We start from the raw sequence: 24,035 nt of genomic DNA, 5'->3' as shown, positions 1-24,035 counted from the left end.
AAATATATGGTTTTTGTAAGATGCAAAATGTTTCGTTGAAGTTGAAGGGAAGCACCCATGTATGTTGTTTACATTGGCACAGTAATACTTGTGGACGGATACAATGAATGTAGAAGTACTGGACAATTCCATTTGGGATACTGGGGTGCCTGCAGGATGACTTAATGAGGCAATGCTAAGTCATTTATTACTTCCTGCCATTTAACCTTTCAGCTAGACCAGGAATAGGGAACCCCAGGGCCTGGGCCTCACAACTCTCCCCATACCACACTCTCCTCCTGGCTCTGTTTTGCATATTTATTGAGTGTTTTTGCGTGACTGTGATGTATCCTTAATAATGCTTTTTTGCTTGCCTGGATGGAGGATGGAGGGTAGAGAAGGGTGTGTGTACAAGCTAGAGTACCGTACAAAGAAAACATTTGCATTTGTTGGTCCACCCACTTTTACCTCTGGCGCTGCCTACCACTGGCCCCCAGAAGGTTGCACGGAAGGTCATGTGGCCTTTGAGATGAAAAAGGTTCTCCATCTGTGAGCTAGACAATAATAGTTTCCCCCTCTCATTGTCTTAATTGCTACCTCATAAGTGTTTAGTTTCACCCAAGCATGACAACATTTCTTCATAGGGGTCTTAACAGAAGTAGAATACAGACAGCATGCACTGAATGGCTTAGGAATGGTGAGCAGGAATATATTTAGGAATGGTGAGCAGAATATATTCTATCCATTCTGACTTTTTGTCACTTTCTCCCCTTCATTCAGACAAAGAAGAATCCTCTTGCCAAGCCAGCCAAGTCTTCCGTTACAATCTGACTTGCCAGCAAACTTGCCGCTCTCTTTCTGATGGTCATAAGTACTGCTTGGAAGGCTTTACTCCAGTAGATGGCTGTGGCTGCCCTGATAATTCCTATATGGATGACAGTGGCAAATGTGTGCCAATTGCTCAGTGCCCGTGCTATTACAAGGGTGTGCCCATAAATCCCGGCTACGTTATAATGAAACAGGATGAGCGCTGGTATGTTAACACAACAGTTTGTGGTCTTTCTCATTAGGTGGGAAGCTCAACGTTCAGTACAGTACCAGGAACTGCTCTCTTTTAGTTGCAATCCTACAATGTTTGCAGGTGGAATGGGATGGGGAATCTTGGGATTACGTTGGCTGTGTATGAGCATTCTCTTCATTAACCATAAGACAATTTAGAGGTTTGTGATACTAATTCAGAAGAGGATCTCACTTCCAAATCAACATGAGAAATACAAGCATCAGAATGCATTGTGGAGTGACTAGTTTTTAAGAAACTTTAGACATCTATGTTGTTCACCAGGCATAGTGTTCAAAGGACAAAGAGGTGCTGAAATATTGCACTGTGAATTCTTGAGATTACTTGAGAAGTCAGCAATATAAGTGTACACAACACCTGCCCCCCAGTATTTAATGCGTAATCCAAAGGTTCCTCCATATTCCCCTCGAAACTATATGTCTCAGCTTAAACATATCTTGTCAAATCTTATTAAGAAACTGACATTTTGTCTTTGGCACTTGCTCTTACTTTGTTTTATGCATTGTCAGTAGGGCACCCATGGTGTTCAAGTAATGTTTAGCAGAAATGGTACTCTTAAATTTTTGCAGCAGATCTTTAGTTTTTGTTAGTAGCACTGTATAAACTGGGAATCACTTATAAGCTCAAATATCTGGCTTACCATTTTTCTCCTGTTGTGTATTCCATTCTAGTGTTTGCAGACATGGAAGATTTCATTGTGTGCCAGTGGACGTAACCCCTGAACGTAGGTGTACAATTTCATGTTACATTATGACTTTTTCCAGTTTGAGTTATCATCTGTATGATTTTGAAGTTGTGCTTAAGAAAGCAATTGTTTTGAAGTTGTGCTTAAGAATATGAGCCATTTTTGTGTGAAAATAATTAATAAAAATGCAATTAATAATTATATTTTTTCAAGCTGACATGATATAGTTTGATTCCTCCTAAAATGTATCAGAATTTCCCCTCTAAATCCACATATTTATATAGTTTTCATAGACATATCCTCAGCCTTTGATTTGTTTAAATTGCTTTGTTTAAGTTGCTCAATGTAAAGTATTGATAAGAGACTACTGATTTTAATTAAAAACCTTTATTTATAGACATGCTTCCTAGTACAAAACAGGGATGTCTGTTGGGCCCCTTTTTGTTTAATTTTATATATAAAAATAAAAAACTTATATACAGCTCTTGTTGATTATCAACATGGATCCAAGATAATATTGTCAGTGTTCTATATTTTATTTTACAGACTGTTCACCCAACATGACATATTTTGACTGCAACAACTTTGACAGTTGGTCTTCCCAAACACCAGTACATCTTAGCTGCCAAACACTGGGAAACGATCAGGTACACTTTCATTGCATTTTGACGACACCCTAATGTCCTCATTCTCTTGTTCCTCAAGTGATGTAATTAACAAAGAAGCTGTACTCTAGGTGTCTTTAGGAAATCTCCTTGAGACTGTGGGGCATTTCCTAGCAAAAGGACTGCAACTTGCAGAAGCAAATACCTGCACATTTCTACCACCAGTTTGCCTTCATTGGTTCTGATTGTTTTTAACTTTATTAACATTTTCATTTCATTTAAATAAGTTCCACCTTTCATTTAAAATAAATAAATAAATGCTATATTGGTATCCAACAATAGAAATCTCTCTGCCACCAACCAATGGGGGCAACTATATTTTCCCCTGAAAATAATTTCCCCACCAAATTATGCTATTTTTTCGCAATGTAACATCTCTCCTAGGGGCGCTCTATTCCAGGGAGTTGACCACACTGCTGAAAGCAACCAAGTCATGGTTTGAAGTGGTAGCAAGGGTTTTTATTTGTTTGCTTTTTGTCAAAAGAAAAAGAAACAAACCATTGACAGTCTTGTATTTAAAGGATAAGGCCACCTTCTGGAAAAATTATTAAAGTAACCCAAATCTAAAAGTCTCCCAAAGTGCCTCTGTTTTGTAGACCAACTTTATTTTAAACACACCCAAGTTTCTGAACAAATTAAATTGAGGTTTTACCTTACCTTGCAAATAGAAATTTGGTAAACTTTGAATGGTAATCCCGAGTCCAATTTGGCTTTATGAACTTATCAAATGCAAGGCCCATGAATTCTGATTGACCTTATCATAAAATGTGAACACAATGTTCTTCTTGCTCCTCACAGTTCCAGACAGAGTGTGTTTCAGGATGTGTGTGCCTTGATGGATTGATAGATGATGGCAGAGGGAACTGTGTCCAAGAACAGGACTGCCCATGCATTCATAACAAAGTTTTTTACTCCCCTGGAGAAACAGTAAATGTGGACTGCAACACATGGTAGGATCTTTTTCACTGTCACTTATTGTAGTCATAGCAATGTATGAATATACTACTATGCAAACAGAGTGTACAGGGTGGACTGCATGTTTTCTCAGCTACATCATTTACCCAGTACTTCAAAAGCAATGCTCGGACACAGAGACTAAGCCTTACACAATTTCTTTAATTGTTTTGGTACTCTCCAGTACTTGTCAAAGAGGAAGCTGGAAGTGCACCACCAATTCATGCTTTGGGACATGTACCATTTATGGGAGTGGCCATTACATCACGTTTGATGGAAAATTCTATGACTTTGATGGCAACTGTGAATATGTGGCTACTCAGGTAATGTTCAGCTATACTCATGCAATTTTATACTGTTTTGAATTGTGTGTGTGTGTGTGTGTGTATATCTCCTATCTATTTGGCTTCTCAGGCATTCCTCAACATCTCATCTTGTGAAATTTTCTTACTTCGTGGAGTAATCAATGGTTCTGTTAAGATCATTTCAAATGGTAGTATCTAACAAGGTGGTTCCATTAGCTCCAGGACTTCTAGTTATGCAATAGAACTACCCCCTTCCTCTCTGCTCCCCACCCCCCAAAAAATCAATTCTGGGTTTTCCCCCAACCTTCTGGAGAAGATTTAATGTATGGGTGTCTCCAGGCTGCTTAATATGTGCTGAAATAGTTTACACTCATCCAAACAGAATTTGCTAGTTTTTAAGCCTTGTTTTCTCCAGTTCATTCGGTTGTTGCGTTTTGCAAATGTGTTGAGGAATTAAGTGCCCTCTGAACCACAGAGGACTGTTAAATTTGAAAATATATTAAGTTTGCTACCAATACAAATATGCAGTGCCGCTTTAGCAGCTTTTTAAAACACAAAAGAAAATCAAAGTATCCTGGTTTTGGTTTTTCTTAGTTTTGTTCATCTTTCCCTCTTGCACCTTCATTAGGATTACTGTGGAAACAGCAATTTGGAGGGAACATTTAGTGTCATCACAGAGAATGTCCCATGTGGAACCACTGGAGTCACCTGTTCCAAGGCCATTAAAGTTTTCCTTGGGGTAGGTATGAACATAGATGAGAACAAGCCTGAAAGCGCTTGGTCTGCGCCTGCAAATAATCAAATCAGGTTGCCGTGGGGAGGTGCAGGCAATTCGTTGAGTTCTTAGTCAAATGAGGCTCCTTACTTTTGAGAACTGGTGTCATGATATCCAGTTTAAAAGAGCCAGACTGACTCTAGGGGAGCTGAGGGTATCAGGTTAACATGCTAATGTCTGTTTTTGTTATGGGGCTTCTGTTACACATCTGTCTTTTTAGAGCACTGAAATAAAGTTGGAAGATAAACAAATAGAAACAATTGAGATGAATACTACTAGCACTGTGACTTACTGGATTCGTGAGCCAGTCGGGCTGTACATTGTAATAGAAACCAGCAATGGTGTTATTCTTATCTGGGACAGGAAGACTACTATTTTCATCAAGCTGGCACCCTATCTTAAAGTGAGTAATTCTTGAACATATTCCTTTAATGCCATGGAAAATTTGTTATTAATAGATACATGCAACAAAAAAGATGTTTTATTGCTTGTGGTAGCATGTGTGCCTTACTGCATCATTAATAGAATGGGGCGCAAGAGACATTAGGGGGCCCCAACTGTGGCATCACACAAGGCGCCACTGGAATTTGAGACCCCAAGGTCTGGCATTGCTCCCACCAACTCAACAGTATCCATAATTAGTAATGCTAAAACAAATGGCAAAACAATCAAAGTAATATACATCACAATAAAATTCCTGCTAACTTTAAGCCATTGCAAATCTTTTCCAGTCCTAAGGTATTGACCTTTCCTCTCCCTAGGGAAAAGTCTGTGGCTTATGCGGCAACTTTGATGGCAAGGCCAGTAATGACTTCACTGCAAGGGACATGGTCCAAGAAAATAATGCACTGATATTTGGAAATTCATGGAAAAAGGATACTGCATGCCCTGATGTTGATGTAGACCCTGAGCCCTGTGAAAAGAAACCTCATCGCAAATCCTGGGCAGAGAAAGAATGCAGCCTCATCAAAAGTGTTGTGTTTGAAGAATGTCATTCAAAAGTTAGTATTGTTGCTTCATCACTTGGACAAGCTGGGCTATACTAGTCTTGGGGGAAAGAACAAGCTATTGCCATATGTGAGCATATGGAGAATAAAAATAAAAAGATCTTTAAGCAGTTTACATAAAATACCTAGCAAACCATGGGGGATCGTCAGTAGTGCAATGGATTTTAAAGGTCTTGACATACAACATCAGATGAATCTATAATATCCTGCAGACAATTTCTAACTTAGTAGCACCCATTCCATTCCAAACTGGATAGTGGAGTGGTTTTCAACTTTAACTGTAAAGAGATGTTATCCAATGAGAATGTGACTTAGGATAAACTCAAGAAAAAGAGAAGGAAATGTCATGGTTAGACATGTCTTGAGTTGGTATGGAGCTCCCATTTCTCTCTCCAGAACTCTCTGCAGGTACTGTTTGAAATGAAAACACATAAATTCATCTGAATTATCTTCACCGAAAACCAAATATTTGTTGTTGCTATCCAGAATGTTACTAGCTTAAAAGTCTGAAATTGGAATTGATAAAATATCTCACGGAAGTAAAATGTGCCATAGATTCTTGATGCCTTGTTGAAGTGCTGTGATGTGTAATGGGATGGATACTACTGTGGCATGGATGTGCTGTGTACATCTACAGCAACATCCAAAAACATTGGCAACTAAGGGGAATCATTATCAAAGATGGTGGTGAGTTAGGCACCCTGGTATTGGATGGCAGAAATACAGTAGTTGATCCATTGAAATACCCTTGCTGTGTGATTCTGTGACTCCCTAATAGGTGGCTCCAGATCAGTACTATGAAGCTTGCGTACATGATGCTTGTGCCTGTGACTCTGGAGGCGACTGTGAGTGCTTCTGTACTGCAGTGGCTGTCTATGCACAAGAATGCCTCAAAGCTGGAGCTTGTATCTACTGGAGAACTCCTGACATATGCCGTGAGTTTTGTGATAAAATATTTCTCATGCATGCATAAAATTCAAAAGAGATGATGACCCAGAAACAGTGGCTTAATACCTTTCAGTGACCAAAATTCTAGATGCACTGGTTTTTATAACCCTAAGCCCCACCCTGTATATTTTGACATGTACAAATGTCTCCTCCCATAGCCATTTCATGTGATACCAACAGGCTTCTAATGTGAGTTCTTTTGTGATATGTTTTACATGTGCCTCCAAATAAAATTCACTTCTCAGTAGGTCAGTTGGTCATACTAGCTGTTCTCCAACAGGAAACACTATATCTAAAGAATCCCGGGGGGGGGGGGTCCATTAATTCACAGAAAAACAGGATGCCTCCACACTGTGATGATGATGCAAGACTGGGGCTGGGCACACTGTCAAAGGCACACCTAGGCTCCCTTGCACACTTGGAAAGGAGTTATATTGGTGCCTCCAAAGCCAGGAGAGGCAATGGACCAGAAGCTTTTTTTAAAAAAGAGTTTTTTGGCACCTTTTGCACTCTGTCAGTGACTTACTCTGTGGCTATCGGGTTGGGTCTGCTCTGCTCTACTTCCCCTTCCCCTCCACCTTGCTCTGTCTATTTGCCTTCCTGCCTTGTTCCCTTCCTCTGCTCGCTCCTTTCTCTTCTGTCTCCTTCCTTCCTCCCTTCCTTCTTTTTTCCTCCTCCTGCAACTCTTGTTTGCTCGCTCCATCTTTCTTTCCTCCAAGCCCTGCTGGATGCTCTACTCACCCTCTAATAGCACTGCCAGCCAACTGGGGAAGGGAGTCTGCAGGGCTGCTGCAATAGCCCATGTTAGTGACCAGATTCCTTTGCTGAGACACCCAGAGGAGCCTGGGCCTCTTGCCTGGCTGCCCAGGGCAGCAGAGCAGTGGCCCAGTGAGCACGCAAATGGGCAAAAAGACTCTTAGCCACTCCGAGCCAAAGTGGAGAGACTCCTGGCCCTGCACCCTCGACAAGGGACAACCTAGCCACCATTACTGTCTTCACTGGCTTTGTATTAGGGGGAAATATTCGGGGTATGCATGTAGGCTCTTCTCATGATTCGTAGCCTTGATCATGCAAGAACATAAGTAAAATCTGCTAGATCAGGCCAGCATCTTGTTCCATCAGTGGCCAACCAGATGCCTATGGCAAACCTGCAAGCAGGGCCCAAGCACAAGAGCAGTCATTCCTCCTGTTGTTTCCAACAACTGGTATTCAGAGGCATACAGCTCCAAATGTTGACGCAGAGTGTAGCCATCATGGCTAGTAGCCCTTACCCAATGTATCTTTCCAATCCTCTTTTAAAGTCATCTATGTTGGTGGCTAACGCTGCCTCCAGTGGGAGTCAATGATGGCCCCATTCACAGGGAGCAAAGGCTCCCAATCCCAGGGAGATCCTGTTTGTGTATAGCAAGTTCCTCTTTACAGACATCCTTCCCAATTCATGGATGGCAGGTGGCCAAGATTGGCAGGAGGAGTGGTGGTAGGGGTGGGTCCAGTGGGCACAGCCTTCCTCTCCCTCTCCATAGGATAGCAATCCCATAGAGGGAGGTGTCTAAATAAGTCTATGTTCTATGTTAAACCAGAGTGAAGGGGGATTTCAGTTCCATAGGTGATAGAAATGGTTGCACGCTAAGCATAGCTGTCAACTTTTCCCTTTTCTTTTGAGGAATCCTATCCAGAATATGGGAATTTCCCTTTAAAAAAGGGAAATGTTGACAGCTATGGGTTAAGTGACCTATGTGCAAATATACTTCTGTGACTTGTTTTTATGACAACTATCTATCTTTTGTTCCGATAGCAATCTTCTGTGAGTACTGGAATCCTACAGATATATGTGAATGGCACTATGAGCCTTGCGGAAGTGACATTGTTACCTGCAAGATCCTTAATGAAGTCAGCACCAACTTTTCAATGCCATATCTGGAAGGTAAGAAACTGCCAGTTACCAGTAGCTTTTGGTCTTTAAGACTCTAGTTAGTGCAGTTTGGAATACAGTTCACCCACTGGGCCAAAGCAACTTCCCCCATCTCCCATTCCCTGCTTAATGCATTAGATGCCTCTCTGAAACTGTGTATAAACAGGTTTTGCAGAACATGTTTACAGCCTATAAAGAGACACTGAGACACCACAAGCCTAGGACTGCCTCCCATATCCCAGGGATGGCGACCCTGTGACCCTTCAGATGTTGCTGGACTCCAAGTCCCCTCAGTCCCAGCCAGCATGGCAAATGCCAGGGATGGTTGTAGTTCTGCAACATCTGGAAGGCACCAGTTGGCTCCCCTTTTCGCATGCAAATTTTGCTACTATGTCAAGTTCATTGCTGCAATGTAATTTTACGAATCTCATTTTTGTGGGTTCTAGGTTGCTACCCACGATGTCCTCCGGATAATCCTATCTACATTGAAGAGACCAACACATGTGGGACAAGTGATATGTGTGGCTGCTATATTAATGGTGTTTACTATAGACCTGGACAGTCTATACCCACAGATGATCTGTGTACAAATTGGTATGTGAGAATGGAGAGCTGATGGACTAACAGTGGCAGGGAAACATATGTACATGTGTTGATATTTAAATTGCTGGTTTCTTGGTCTGACACACTAGCCTTTTTCATGAATGAGAGTGCTGTTCTGAATAGGAAACTATTTCTTATGAAAGTCTAAAATGAAATTGTCCATGGTGTCCAAGAGTAGGTTGGATTTCCCCCCTTCCTTGGGCAGAGATCCTCTCTCAGAATTCCCACCCCAGACAAAGTACACCTGGCCAACTTTATTTGCAACCTTCTGGGTGACTAACAAAAATATGCCTCTTTAGGAGGATATAGAGATTACTGTATTTTCTGCCTTGTTAAATATTGTTGCTAATGATATGCATTTAAATATTATTTTAAATGAATTTATAGTGTTACAATGCAGGAGCAATTATAGCCCGAGCATTTACAGAACAGAAGTACAAAACAAACAAATATACAAATCTTCAAGTATTTCATTTCTGAAAAACTTCTTTTTAAATTTCAGTTTCTGTGTTTATGCTGGAGAAACGAAATGTGAACCCCGAAGAGGTATATTTCATCTTGCTGTTTTTCCATTCAGAAAGCAAAATAGTACCATACACTTTCTCCCATACATTTCTCTGGGGGACTGAACAATGATTTCAAATGAGTCCCCTGCTCACTGTATTCTTTTTAAAATTATCATTGAAAAATAACAATAATAAAAGGACAATCTTTTCCCACTTTGCAGTTGTTCCACAAAGAAGGGTAGTAGCTAAGGGGTGGCTAAACATTTTTCTGTAAGCCTGTATTTTGTTTTTATTTATAAGGCACTTATTTCATCTTATAACTTGTCACAGATCGTAATGCCCATCTTACTTTAAAATGCATTCTATACATGTTTACTTAAAAGTAAGGCCCTGTTGAGTTCAATGGAGGTTACCACCAAGTAAATGACTTCTTAGCCTTAGGGCAGAACTCTACTGCTACCACCCTGATGTTGATGGCTGGTGGGTTAGGATTACTCATTACTTCCTCTCCACTGCTGATGGTGGGACTCTGCCATGGTGGAGGATCCAAGTTCTGCCATGGTGGATGGGGAACTACTGCCAGCAGTAGCCAGTGGAAAACCCTGAAATGAGGCATTACGGGGTGGGGTGGATCACTGCAGGCTTTGCATCCACAGGATCCAAAGCCCTTCAGGCTCCTCAGCTTCACCAGTCCAGAGCTGGCACAGCAAAAAGGGGGGGGGGACTACCTTCTGCCCTGACCAGCACAATCCACTGTACCTGGCTGGGACTTTGGATTGCTCTGCTGATGCAATTATCCTACAGCACATGGTGGGCCATTTTAATATCCCTGCATTTTAGTTGTATTCTTACTAAGGCCACATTTCCCAGTGGCAAGAAGCCTATCCTATTGTGGGAAACAGCTGATGGTGGAAATTAAGCAGGTGTGTACATCCATGCGGCCTCTGCCTGGCTGAGAATGAGACCATACAGGAAGAACCCACATCAATAGTCCATGTAATTCCAATATGCATATATCTGTCACAATGGTGAGAGATCTCACCACAGGGAACCAGTTAAACTTTCCTTCATGCTTGCTGCAAATATGAATGAGGCTTAAGTTCATGCATCTCACTTAACAGATTTATTCAACTTTCTAACACCTTGAGCCTAAGCACACTTACTTGGGAGTAGGTCCCATAAGTTTCAATGGACTTCCTTCTAAGCAGAAGCACATAAAAACATCTTTATAATATTCCAAATATCAGCAGCTTAGATAAACAGTGTTTACCTGCAGTTAACATTCCTATGGAATAACACAGTATTTCCACTCCGGGTTATTTCATTTACATTTTGATTGGCTGTTTTTTCATTATGATTCAAGCAGAACAACTTAAACACACTGCTTTCCTTCCTTTAGGTTGCTGCATATATGATGGTAAAGAATACGAAGAAGGAGAAATAATAATAAATGAGAGAAATGGATCTTTTTGTTTCGACATAAAATGCACAATCAATGGCACTTGGGTAGTTGAAGACATGAGACCCTGCAGTACAACTGCCCCTCCCACAACTACTCTTTCAACTACTCCTTCTCCCACAACCACCACTACTACTACCACAAGTAAGCTTGCAGCATTGTTAATAGTAATGTACATTGGTTAACTATCTTACTAGAGAAAATTGCACTTAACATCAAGTTTGTTTTATACCTCCATGTGTAGCTAAATGGCTTTAATGAAGGCTGATGCTCTCAACATGATATGAAACCTTCTCTATGTCAAATCTATAATCTTATCCAAAACTTGTAAGATTGCAAAGTAAGATTCTCATCCTATTTTTCTCTCTCCTGTTTCAGCTCCCACTACAACCTCCACTACACTCTCTTCAACAAGTAAGTGTTGTTAAAGAAGTTGGGGATAAGCCCATAGTCCAGTGGTAGACTATGTGCTTTGCATGACTCAAGAATCAGGTTCAGTCCCTGGATCCATTTAAGAACTAGGACAAAGACTTTTGTGTGAGGCCCAAAAGAGTCACTGCCAGCCAGGGCAGAAAATACTGGGTCAGATGAACAAATAGTATGACTCAATTAGGGCAAATTGATATGTCCCTATATAAGGTCACTGCTCTGATAGTGGTAGTAAAGTTGCCAGTGCAAAAGAGAGGAACATGGTATAATAAAGTGATGCACACATAACTGTGATGGGCGTTCAAAAATAAGAAAAAAGAATGGATTGGGATTTTGTGTACAAGACCTTGCGCACTGGAGTGGAGGAATCCCAGGATATAAAGATGCTTGCTTCTAGCTTGGGATGTTCTTTGTTGTGATCTGTAGGGGTGGGAGGGTAGATGGTTGCCCAGTGATCTGTTTTTCCACCATGAAATGATGGTTTTAGATCATGAGGTCATTCATGTGGACCCACTGCCAATGAAGCTCAGGAAAATGACTTTCAAATTTGTCTTGCAGCTCAGTGCTTAATGCTTGCCTGTGAATGGAGTAAATGGTATGATGTCAGTGTACCCGAAGAAGGACCAGAAGGTGGTGACTTTGAGACATATGACGCCATAAGAATTAAAGACGGAAGCAACTTTTGTCCATCAGCTCCGCAAAACATAGAGTGCAGGGCTAAAAATGCACCCAATGTGGATATTGCAGAATTGGGACAGAAAGTGGACTGTAACGTCACTTATGGACTCATTTGTAGAAACAAAGACCAAGATCAGAGTCTCTGGACCCTCTGCTATAATTATGAGATACGCGTCAACTGTTGTCAAATCATTTCTTGTGATTCTACTACGACCACTACTCCCACCACTACTCCCTCCACTACTACCACTACCACTACACCAACTACCACTACCCCTACGCCATCTACCACCACAACAACTACCACTCCTACCACTACTTCCACGCCTCCCACCACTACTCCCTCCACTACTACCACTACCCCAACTACCACTACCCCTACGCCATCTACCACCACCACAACAACTACCTCTCCTACCACTACTTCCATGCCTCCCTCCACTACTACCACTACCCCTGCACCAACTACCACTACCCCTACTCCATCTACCACCACAACTACCACTACTTCCACGCCGTCTACCTCAACGCCAACAGGTAATGCATTAAATGTTACTTTTTGACATTATTTTGAATGAGTGACCATTCATTCACAGAATAGTGAAATATATTGAATGCTAATGAATTCTAATAATACAACTCTTAAAAAGGACATACATACTTTAAAAAATAATAATTGATAGATATTTGTTTTACTTAAACCAGTGTATTCATAAGTTTGCTCCTATTGGCTGCTAACATCAGCCTGATTGCTCATTTTTAGGAATTAGGAATGACAGGAAATATTGCTTTGACTAAGGGCCATGCCTGGTTTTAATGTCTTGCTCCTTGCGTGATGCAGGAAATCCTGAAAAGGGCTTTAGGAACATGCCTATTTTCTCAAGCCTTTTTTCACCCATTGCAATCACTGAAGTGATTGCTGGCCATAGCTGTGCCTTCTGCGATCACACTTGTCCTGGCATGTGGTATACCCTCAAAAGCCCAGGGATCAACATATGCAGAAGGAATGTGTTCTGAGAACCAACCCCTAACACAGGATTCATACTGCAGATATCTAACATCAGGTCTCAGGAAATGATTGCAGAATATTTTACCATGACCTACAGTCAGAAGTGGGCATTCAACCTGCAAAAATACAGTTCACATAGAAATGGCTGAATAACATTACAATACTCTTTTTCTTTTTTCGTGTCTTGCACTGACCTCGCCACTAATCACAACAGTCTTTACACATTAGTACAAAAACTAAAGATGTGCTATAACTTATGGCATATGTTTATTTTTAGAAGGAAGTTAGCCTCTCCTCCATCATAATATTTTCTAAGTGGATGGTAACTGACTGAACTATAGGGAATTAATATTCTGCTGTATATTGCATATTTCTGAGGAGGCGATTCTGAGGAGAGCAAGTCTTTTCATTGCTATTTATAGCTCTCCAGGCTAGGAGAAAGTAGCCATTTTTTACATTATATGCTCTCTTAACAATGAACCTTTACAGTGAAATTATTCAATGCATACCTTTTGTGTTCTTCAACCTGTTGATGAGTCTGTCTGTAAAGGGCTCTATAAACCCATAATATAGGCTTGCACACTTTCCCCCTCTGCTTTGCTAATATGGCAAGTCATTGACTGCAAAAATTCATGCCAGGAGAAACCAACAAGCCTCTAACGTGCTGCAACATTGGCACCATTGCAGATGTTGCAGTACAGTACATGAGAACATTTTAAAGCAGCTACTTAGTTCTTCTCTTGTACGTGTTCTAGAAAGGCAAGCTTTGAAACCAGAAGCAATGATACAGTGGTGCCTTGGAACTTGAACGTAATCCGTTCCGGAAGACTGTTCAACTTCTGAAACGTTCGAGTTCTGAGGCGCAGCTTCCGATTAGCCGACAGCTAGGTTTTTGCACAGCGGAAGCCGCGTCCGACGTTCGTGTTCCGAGGAACGTTCAAAAACCGGAGCACTTACTTCCAGGTTTTTGGCGTTCGGGAACCGAAACGTTTGAGAACGGAGCTGTTCAAGTTCCGAGGTACCACTGTACTATGGTTCACTTTGGAATGTTGTAGTAGTGATGAAGCACCTGGCCCCAATTTGCCAAGCAGTGTGATGTCACAGAGGCTGAATGGTGGTGATGTCATAAACAGAGGGTTGCTTAAAAATAAGAGCCAGGGTTGTGAAAGGAAGAGAGCACAGTAAGGCAATGTGAGCAAAAGGAGCCTGAGTAAGAGGAGGGGTGGAGAAGGAGACCTGGGGAAAGTAGGGGGAAGGCAGGAGAGTCGGCTTAGTCACACTTCCCTTTGTCCCATGACTTCCTCTGATTGTCCCGAGTTTTCCAAACATGGGTCTGAAAGGCTTTTTTTGTTGTTGTCCCACTGCTTTTCCTGGGAAAACCTGCTGTTTACTGCTGAATCAGAGCAAATGTCAATCTGCAGAAAACCTGATTGACGGCTGTCCCGATTCAGCATAAACACCAGGTTTTCATGGGGAAAGAAGCAGGAGAAAAGAAAAGCATCTTGGACCTGTACCTGGAAATCTCTGGACATGCGGAAGTGTGGATGAGCCTTAAGAGGAAGCAAGGGGAGAGGCCAAGGAAGAGAATCATGGGTGCATAGGAATGCAGGGAAAGGGGATAAGGACACCAGAAGGACTTTGATTCTGGAGGTCTCTGACTGTCTTCTGGTCACAAATGAGGCCTTAAAGCATCTGGTCAAAAAATAACAATAGGTTTTTCCAAACAAATTTCTGTAAATTTCCGAATAAAGTGGCAGGATAAGATAGCAAAATAAAAAGGATTAATTTGGTTTGGTTCTGAGGAAATCAATTATATTACTGAGCAAGTGTTTTAATAAGCTGTGAGATTGTTAATGCTGTTGTTAACAACAAACACACAGTTTATTTTAGCTTTGTACATTAAAAAAATGTTTCTAAAAATTTCAGCTTTGTATTTATTATGACAGTGTTTGCACAACTGTAGCAACAGTTTCCTGCTATATCACTTTCAAAATAATCTGGGCAATCGCTGAGCTATTTCTCTCTGTTGTTGTTTTACAGTAGTTTGTTCCTCCGCTGTAGTATGTTCATGGTCGAACTGGATTGATGTCAGCTTCCCACAATATGGCCCACAGTATGGTGACTATGAAACCTATGATAACATCAGGGCAGCCGGCATAGAGATCTGTACAAGGCCAGAAAACATATCATGCAGAGCAGTGAAATTTCCTAATTACTCCGTCAAGGAATTGGGGCAAGAAGTGGATTGTGATCTTTCGACTGGACTTATTTGTCACAATAAAGATCAGTCTCCTGGGCCTGTGTACCCTGTAGATATGTGTCTCAACTATGAGATCCGTGTATATTGCTGCAAGGATGAATGCATATCTGGACCTCCAACCACAACTCCTACCACAACTCCTACCACAACCATACCAACTACCACTTCTACCACTACCTCTACTCCATCTACCACCACCACAACTCCTACTACTACTTCCACACCATCAACCACGACACCACCAACTACTACTACTACCATTCCAACACCACATTGGGATACCCTTACCACTACACCAACTACCACTTCCACCACTACCACTTCTACCACTACCTCAGCACTTACCTCTACCCCCACACCACCTACTACTACGCCAACTACCACTGCTACTACTACCTCCACTGCACCTACAACTACACCAACTACCACTCCAACCACTACATCTACAGCAACAACCACTACGCCAACCACCACTCCAACCACCACCACTACTACAGGATCCACTTCAGGTAATGAATTTTTATTTCATGATTCTGCTTTGCTTGAATGAACTAATCACTCATGGATCAGTTAAATACATTGAATGCTTAAATCGCACAGTATGTTTCTTAAACCAGCTTTACATTACTAAACCTCATTAATATGCATACTTGAATAGCGGTAGAACTTTTGTTACGCATTTTTTTACTTATTTTGTTTTTATTCCTAATTTTCCCTGCATTGACTGCTAAAATCAACCTGATAACGTTTTTGTTTATTTTAGGAATTATTAATTATTTAAAATATTGCTTTGGCTAAAGGCCTTTCCCATATTTAATTCCCTGTTCAAGTGAGTGGGCCTCACCTTTTTGTGGCATACTTGCATATATGTATGCAGTCCTTCAGGAATGGTGATGATTGCCTTGGCATTTAATTACAGCTGCTGCACTCACCAAAGCTGTTTCTGGTCCTGACTGTTTTTGCCTGGATCAGGCATTGTGTTTGTCACTGTGAACATTTACCCTCAGAAGATCAGAAATTCTCAGGGGTGCATGGAATTTTATCTGTTTGCTTATTTATTTATAATATTTCTTTGCCACCATTCTCCATACGATCACAGGGCAGATTACAACAATAAAATATAAAATTCTAAAAACAAATATAAGTTACAATGACAAAACCAATAAAATCATTCCAAGTGAGCCATAACTTTGTAAATTCAGCAAAGGAGGTGGGCCTTAGAAAACAAAATAGCTTAACTTTCAAATGCTGCAGTAAAAGAATGCATGTTTAGCATACATTGAAAGCTGTGCAATAAAGATGTACCTCTGTAGGGAGGGAATTCCACAATTTTCTGTAAGTCAGCTTAAGATAATAATAATACCCTGCTGGATCAGGCCAATGGCCCATCTGTTCCAGCATTCTGTTCTCACAGTGGCCAACCAGATGCCTATGGGAAACTCAAAACAGCCTTGGCCCAGTATACCTGAAGAAGCATCTCCACTCCCATCATTCAGCCCGGACACTAAGGTCCTCCTCTGAGGGTCTTCTGCTGGTTCCTTCACTGTGGGAAACAGAGTTACAGGGTACCAGGCAGAGGGCCATCTCGGTAGTGGTGCCCTCCCTGTGGAAAACCCTCCCCTCAGATTTCAAGGGAATAAACAACTATCTGACTTTTAGAGGACATCTGAAGGCAGCCCTGTATCAGGAAGTTTTTAATGTTTGATGCTTTAGTATGTTTTGATATGTGCTGTGGCTGGGGAAACCCAGCCAGAAGGGTGGGGTATAAATAACATTGTTGTTATTGTTAAGATTCATATTGCATAAATTTTAACATCAAGTCTCAAGGAATGAAGGCAGAATATTTTATCTTAACCTTCTATCACATGTGGGAATTTGACTTATAAGAATACAATTTGGCTAGGAACTGGTGGATAATTTTGACACTTTTGTCTTTTCTCCCCTCCTCTTTTCTTCCACCATAACCCTTGCCGATGACAACAGGCACCACACGTAAGTACAAAAGCAAGATAGTTTATAAGTTAAGGCATTTGTTTGTTTGTTTTTTTAAAAATGAAGTCAGAAAATACAAGGTTACAAAAATATAATGATGGCTCATTTTACAAGGCTGAGACTACAGGAAGTGTCAGCTGACTAAGCTAGAGGGAATTAATCTTTTACTGTATCTTGCATATTTATATTGATGAGATTCTGAGAAAAGTGAGCATGTGCCACTTCTAGCTCTTTAAGCTAGGAAAAAGTCCTTTTTTACAGTGTGAAGTATCTTGAGAATACACCTCTTCACTCAGTGAAAGTATCTAGTGTATGCCCCTGTTCATCTGTTGATGAACAATTTTTTTTTTGAGATTTTTCCTTTTCTCAACTCCCCAGAACAGGAAAGGGCACTTTGCACAATTTTCATTAAATGGCCTGTACCATGGGTTTTTGGTGGCCCAGTTCCACCTCCCACCACCATCCCCAATGCTCAAGAGCAATACTAGCTCTAGGGCAACACAGAGGTTGCAAAGTGGTGGACAGACTGCCAGTTTAATAGCTGCGTTTTCCTGTTACAGTAACAGCAGCAGCAGAAAAAACCCTTAAGAAAAAGAAATGGTTCTGCTGTTGCTAATGGTGAGCTCCACCCTTCAAGGAATTGCTGGAGAATTTCTCCTTTCACTGGTAGAATTTGGTGAAAAATCCATCAATTTCTTTGCTCACAAATAGGATGGCGAATTTCAATAGGCCCTTCTTGTATGAAGGGCTCCTAGTGACCTACACAGGTTCATGCCATAAGAAACCCAACTATCTCCTAAGCTTCTGCAATGTTGGTATGGGCATCTTTGATGATGTTATAATTCATGAGGACATGTTAAAGCAGCCTTATTTGCATGTTTCAAGCTCAGAAAGTCCATTTGTTTGAGAATTTTTGTCTTAGTTTCTCAACCAGCAGAATGGGAAAGCTTGCTTTACAAAATGGTTTAGCTGGCCAATTGAAGCTGTTTCCTGGGGTGTGGCTGCTGTCACATGCTGTCAGCTTCTAAGAGCCACAGGTGAGAGGTGAGTGCAGAGTGGGGACCAGAGATGGGCAGACTATCCCAGAAAGAGCATGATGTGTTCCCCACCACAGGGACTACCCCTCCCCTAACACCCCATACACCCCGATGGGTCCCAAACCCTTGGTGAGTTAGAGACTTTCCCCTGCATGTAAAGAGAGGCTCCAGCAGATTGCTCGGACGAGACCAATAGTGGATCCAGTAGTCAAGAAGGCAGTCTCTGTAGAGGGAAATGAGGGGCAGATGGGACTTGTCAACCTGGGAAGCTAGCCTATCTTGGAGAAGGAAAACTCTGATCCTAAACCTCCACTGCTTTGTGGGATATCTTCAGGACAAGAAAAGGCTAAGGAGTAAGCCCTTCATAAATGTAGAGTGGAGTCCCTAAGACAGTTGGATGGTGCCTTGTATGCCTCCTTCCGGCAACTCTTCTAGCCAAGTTTGTGCCAAAATATTGATCTACTTTCCTTTGGACCACATCAGCGAGGCCCAGAGGGGGATCTTGTCATCTGGGACCTCCATATATTGTCCAGGCTTGTTCCCAAGGAGGTCACTTTGGTGCTGCTAACACAGTGATTTGACTTCACTCCCAGAGGCACACTCCATTGTCTCTTGAGACAGATGGATGTCAACCTTCAATGGTATTCCTGGACAAGTGTTTTAAGAAAACACTTTAATAAAATCAATGCTGGTGCAACAACAAGCACTCATCTTATTTCAGATTTGTATTTATTATGACAGTGTTTGCACAACTGGAGCAACTGTTTCCTGCTATATCACTTTCAGAATAATCTGGGCAATCGTTGAGCTATTTCTGTCTGTTGTTGTTTTACTGCAGCTTGTATCCCCACGGAAGAATGCGAGTGGTCCGACTGGATTGATATCAGTTTCCCACAATATGGCCCACAGTATGGTGACTATGAAACCTATGACAACATCAGGGCAGCCAACATAGAGATCTGTGCAAGGCCAGAAAACATATCATGCAGAGCAGTGAAATTTCCTAATTACTCCATCAAGGATTTGGGGCAAAAATTGGAATGTGATGTTTCGACTGGACTTATTTGTCACAATAAAGATCAGACTCCTGGGCCTGTGTACCCTGTAGATATGTGTCTCAACTATGAGATCAGTGTATGCTGCAAGGTTGATTGCGGATCTACACCATCGACCACAACTACACCAACTACTACCACCACCAGAAGTACAACTACCACCACAACTACCACTTCACCAACTACCACTATCTCTACAACTACAGGTAGTGAATGTATTATTGCTTCCTGATATTGCTTTGTAGGAATGAACAAATTACTCATAAAACTGAGAAAAATACTGAATGCATTATGAGAGCATGTTTGCATCAGCACATCTAATCATGTTTCTTTTTTCATTTTACTTGATTCTTGAAGGTACGAGTGTTGCCTCTTTCACATAAATACTCACTTTCTGTTCTTAGGATTGTGGCCTGACTTTCTGCTATCCCTCTATCCTATGTTTACAGAGAATGTGCAGGATGTAATAGGATTATGAAGTAGCCAGGGTTGTATGAAAGGTCAGAGTGAGCAGCTTCCATCAGAAAAGTAAATTCTCCTTAAAAAATAAATAATTGGAGTGGGAAGGGAAAAGACTCCAATAATCTAAAAAAATATAATAGTTAGATGTGTGGAACATCATAAAGTATTTGTTGTTTCTCTAATTGCAGGTCTATCATTGCAGGCATTGTGAAATTCCCTGCTTTGGGCATCACAGTGGGAAGGTGAAGGCAGGAAATGGTTTCTACATGGCATGGCACAGGGATGGAGAATCTGTGGTCTGCTGGACTACAATTACCATCACCCAGGGCTGATTTGAGGTGTAGTCCAACATCTTCAAGAGCCACAGGTTCCCCATTTCTGGCATAGCAAGAGTTTTTGAAGCATTATGGTTAGGGAATTTGAGCTCTACTTCAGACAGCAAAATGTCTTGGTTTGCCTGAACTGTAGGAATCTTAGCACTTCTTTAATTGGAAACTTGGAATATGCCATCATGTTGTTGCAAATATTTCACAACCTTTTTCATCTGAAATGAGCATGCATTAACTACTATCTTTTCCGTCTTCCTTTGCTGTGCATTCAACAACCACAACCACAGCAAGCACTACAAGTAGCTTCTCCATAGAAACAGAGATGTGTTTTTGTTTTTTAAGGGGAAAGGGTCAGGACTGCCTGGGAGTGGGCCTCAGCCAACAGAATGGCTGGGGCAGGTTCCACAGGAGGGGGATGTATTGGGACACCTGATCTCAGTGATCACGGGCAGGAGGAGGAGTCACGCTAAGACCAGACCATGTCATTACCGAGGAGGCAGGCTTAGTCGTTGTTTGAGGACTATCCCAGCCTCCAGGTCTGGTCCTGACCAGAAGGATACTGGAATCAGCAAGGGAAACCCAAATGACCTGAAAGTGTTGCTGTGCAATGCCAGGTCAATGATGAATAAAACCACTGCCATCCACAACCTGATTTTGGTGTAGGATTTGACCTGGCATGTGTGACAGAGACTTGGTTGGATGAAGCAGATGGGCCTGTCCTTGCCGCTGCTTGTCCACCAGGTTTCTCTTACGCACAGCAACCCAGGTCATGTGGGCGGGGAGGGAGGGTTGTAGTGATTTTTAGGAAGCCATTAGTTTGCACCAGGCGTCCTATTGGGAAGACCCAGTTTTCTAAGGGCATGTTCTGGAAGTTGGGCAATAGGGGCAGTACAGGATTCATTTTGGTGTACCAACCTTCCTGCTGCACCAAGGATTCCCTGCCTGAGCTGCTTCAGGTCATGGCAGATGTGCTCCTGGAGACACCTAGTTTGGTTGTCCTGGGGGATGTTAACATCCATGCCGACACGAACTTACAAGGGGCTGCTTGGGACGTCGTGGAAAGCATGGCCTTCATGAAAGTCTAAAAAGATGAAAATTTGCTCAAAAGGCATTTGCCAAACTAATATCAACATCAACAATCCATTTTGGTCAACCTGTACATGGATCAAAATGCTGATGAATTTGTGTGAACAGCTCCGAAATCTGTAAGCGCTGTCAGTTTAAGGCTCAAAAGGTTAAGCTTTTAATGCCTGAAATAAGAGTTCTTTGGCTTGGAAAGATTAGAACTCATCTTCATGACCTTGTCCTTTCTTTAACTTCCGATGAGCTAATATGTACCTGTGTTATATAATACACACATTTACATGCTTTCTAAATGTGCTTTTGTAATATATATTGCAGAGTGTGTCATATGTGATTGGTCTTCTTGGATTGATACGGATTCCCCAAATGGTGACAAGGATGGTGGTGACAATGAAACTTATGAGAAAATCAGAGAACATGGTATAGACATCTGCTCTCAGCCATCCAACATTTCATGCAGAGCAAAAGATTTCCCTGGTACTTCACTTGAGGAATTGGGACAAAAATTGGTATGTGACGCTTCTGTAGGACTCATCTGTAAAAACAGAGACCAAGTCCCAGGTGTGGGTGTGGCCCCAACTTGTCTCGATTACGAAATTAGTGTTTATTGCTGCAGAGACTGTTCTACCACCACAGTCTCGACTACAACCACCACTCCCTACACTGGAAGCACAAGTAAAACTACAACAGTCACAACAACAGAAACAGGAACAACAACAACAGTACCTTGCACAACTGATGAAACAGAACCATGGTCCACTTCAGGTCAGTATAGAAAAACTGTTTGGTATGAAACAATAATATGGTCCACAGGTGAAGTCTGCAGTTGCCTTCCGGAAATCACATTTGCCGCCTTGGTGTTGCATTTTTCTTTCCACATTTTAAAAATGTGTTGGGATGTTGCTAGGAAATGCTTTAAGATGCACATGTTCTCTGAAATGATAATGCTTGCACACTGTTCCAGGTATCATTGGTGTGGATATAAATCTGAATTTAACCATAGCTCCCCCAAAGTTCCATCTACAACTGTTGCTCAGATAATGCATAGCTTTAATAATAGGCATCCTTTTAGCTCCATTATTGTCTCTCATTATGGAACTTCAATTAATGTGTGTCTAAAAATGAAAATTCTGTTGAGAAGCAATTCCCATGTGCTGTCGCTGACGTTGATGCAGGAGCAAACCTAGGTGCACATCTGCATCAACAAAAGGATGATATGCAGTGGGCTAGCTAAATATTTTCATTGGGGTGTCCAACTCGATTCAGGGCCCACTGGTTGTTGCAAATGTTCTTTGTGTACAAACTAGAGCTGGAGAGAAACCAGTGGGGCATCTTGTTGTACAAGGCAGCTTTATAATAATGAAAAATAAATGCATAAACAAACAGACAAACAGTCTTTGAAGACTTGCTGCAGCCCTTTTTTAGCATAGCAAGCATAAAAGCACACTGCCATTTAATAAAATCAGGAGCTTGCTGCTTGAAGGAAATAGCAACACCAGTAGTTACTCTCTAGACCAGTGCCAGCTGATGATGTTTTGCAACCATTTTGCAAAACCCAACTGTCCCGCAAAGCTTAAAAATAATAAAAACAGTGTTGCTACATCATAGAGAAACTGATTTGAAATCCTCTCTGAAACTACAAAACTGCTGCCGCTCAGTGTAGACAATGCTGAGCTAGATGGAACAATGGATGGTCTGGCTCAATGTAAGCCAGAACCCCATGTTCCAGTTCCTGTGGTGATCTATTCCTCCCTCCCTTATTGTGATGCCTGAAGGTCACTTCATCCTGCTGGATAGTAGGGCAAGTCTTGCTTTGGTCAGTGACTTTAAGTTATTTTTAAATGATCATTTGGGATGTATAACATAAAGCTGTTCAGCCAATTGCATTGAGAGCAGCGTGACTTCAAATTTGTGACCCAACTAATTTTATAACACAATCCTATGCATTCTCCTGCTGGGTTCCATTAGGCTTACTGCCACTTAAAAATTTTGTAACCCACTCTGGGAGCCTTTTTGTTAAATGAGAGGGTATAGTGCTGTAAATAAACAACAGAGAAAATGTCCATCGGATAGCAGTCTTGTTCAATTAACTGTCTGGTTTTAAAGCTGCAGTCCTGTGCACAGTTAACCATGAAGTAAGTCCCACTGAACACAGTAAGACTTACTCCTGAGCCCAAATGCACATGGTGTTAGCATTCCACTCCTCCGTTGCTGGATGTGTGATTGCTGTATCACATGTCTGTGTTTACTTGGAAAAGTGTGAGAACGGAAGCTAGTCTTATCTCTTCCGTTTTGTACTGTACTTTTGCACTTCTTTGCTCTCTCTCTCGGAGAAGATGTGAGAGGACGCCATGGTTGCTTTGTCCTGTATATATTGCTTAATAAATTAGAATGCTACACTCATGCACCACGATCGTTTCTGCTATACTCTGCTGATAGAGTGTGCGCATGTCTTTAGATATGTGTTGCTGGTGCGCACTGGGACTGATTTGTGAATGTCCCAGGCTGCACTTCATCAGGAAGATGCCCGGAGAGGGCTGTCTCATTCTGGGGGCTGCGTGTGCCCCCCAGGCGTGTTCCAACACATGGGTGTGCTGGTAATTGATTAATTAATTGCACAATCTCCATTCATATGTACTCAAGTGAAGCAACAGTTTTGAAGAAAACCATTTACAATCTTTAGAAGATATATGTCTGTGTAATAACAGATTTATTCATTTATTTTTAGAAAAAAGCTGTGGCTTGATTAAACAGGGCACCATTACAGTTGAATAAAAGGGTTTTAATCATTTAACTCAATCAATGGATACACTAAAGAGCAAAAT

General features: G+C 41.6%; 1 protein-coding gene across 1 annotated transcript in view; it reads left to right on the top strand.

The window, feature by feature from the left end:
- Positions 1–24,035, top strand: part of MUC2 (mucin 2, oligomeric mucus/gel-forming) — a 73,121-nt gene that overhangs the window by 21,105 nt on the left and 27,981 nt on the right. Inside the window, exons 16-33 of the mRNA XM_080981895.1 lie at positions 760–1,012; positions 1,729–1,781; positions 2,289–2,389; positions 3,206–3,357; positions 3,546–3,684; positions 4,295–4,405; positions 4,662–4,844; positions 5,203–5,442; positions 6,227–6,383; positions 8,192–8,320; positions 8,755–8,902; positions 9,414–9,457; positions 10,817–11,020; positions 11,255–11,290; positions 11,864–12,520; positions 15,033–15,761; positions 19,120–19,542; positions 21,529–21,975. Of these exons, the coding sequence (XP_080838021.1) occupies positions 760–1,012; positions 1,729–1,781; positions 2,289–2,389; positions 3,206–3,357; positions 3,546–3,684; positions 4,295–4,405; positions 4,662–4,844; positions 5,203–5,442; positions 6,227–6,383; positions 8,192–8,320; positions 8,755–8,902; positions 9,414–9,457; positions 10,817–11,020; positions 11,255–11,290; positions 11,864–12,520; positions 15,033–15,761; positions 19,120–19,542; positions 21,529–21,975 (4,206 nt within the window). The remainder of the gene's footprint in view (positions 1–759; positions 1,013–1,728; positions 1,782–2,288; positions 2,390–3,205; positions 3,358–3,545; positions 3,685–4,294; positions 4,406–4,661; positions 4,845–5,202; positions 5,443–6,226; positions 6,384–8,191; positions 8,321–8,754; positions 8,903–9,413; positions 9,458–10,816; positions 11,021–11,254; positions 11,291–11,863; positions 12,521–15,032; positions 15,762–19,119; positions 19,543–21,528; positions 21,976–24,035) is intronic.

The sequence above is a fragment of the Podarcis pityusensis genome (genome assembly GCF_964106645.2).
Source record: "Podarcis pityusensis genome assembly, chromosome: 1".
Lineage (NCBI taxonomy): Eukaryota > Metazoa > Chordata > Lepidosauria > Squamata > Lacertidae > Podarcis > Podarcis pityusensis.
This window is presented reverse-complemented; position numbering and strand designations above follow the sequence as displayed.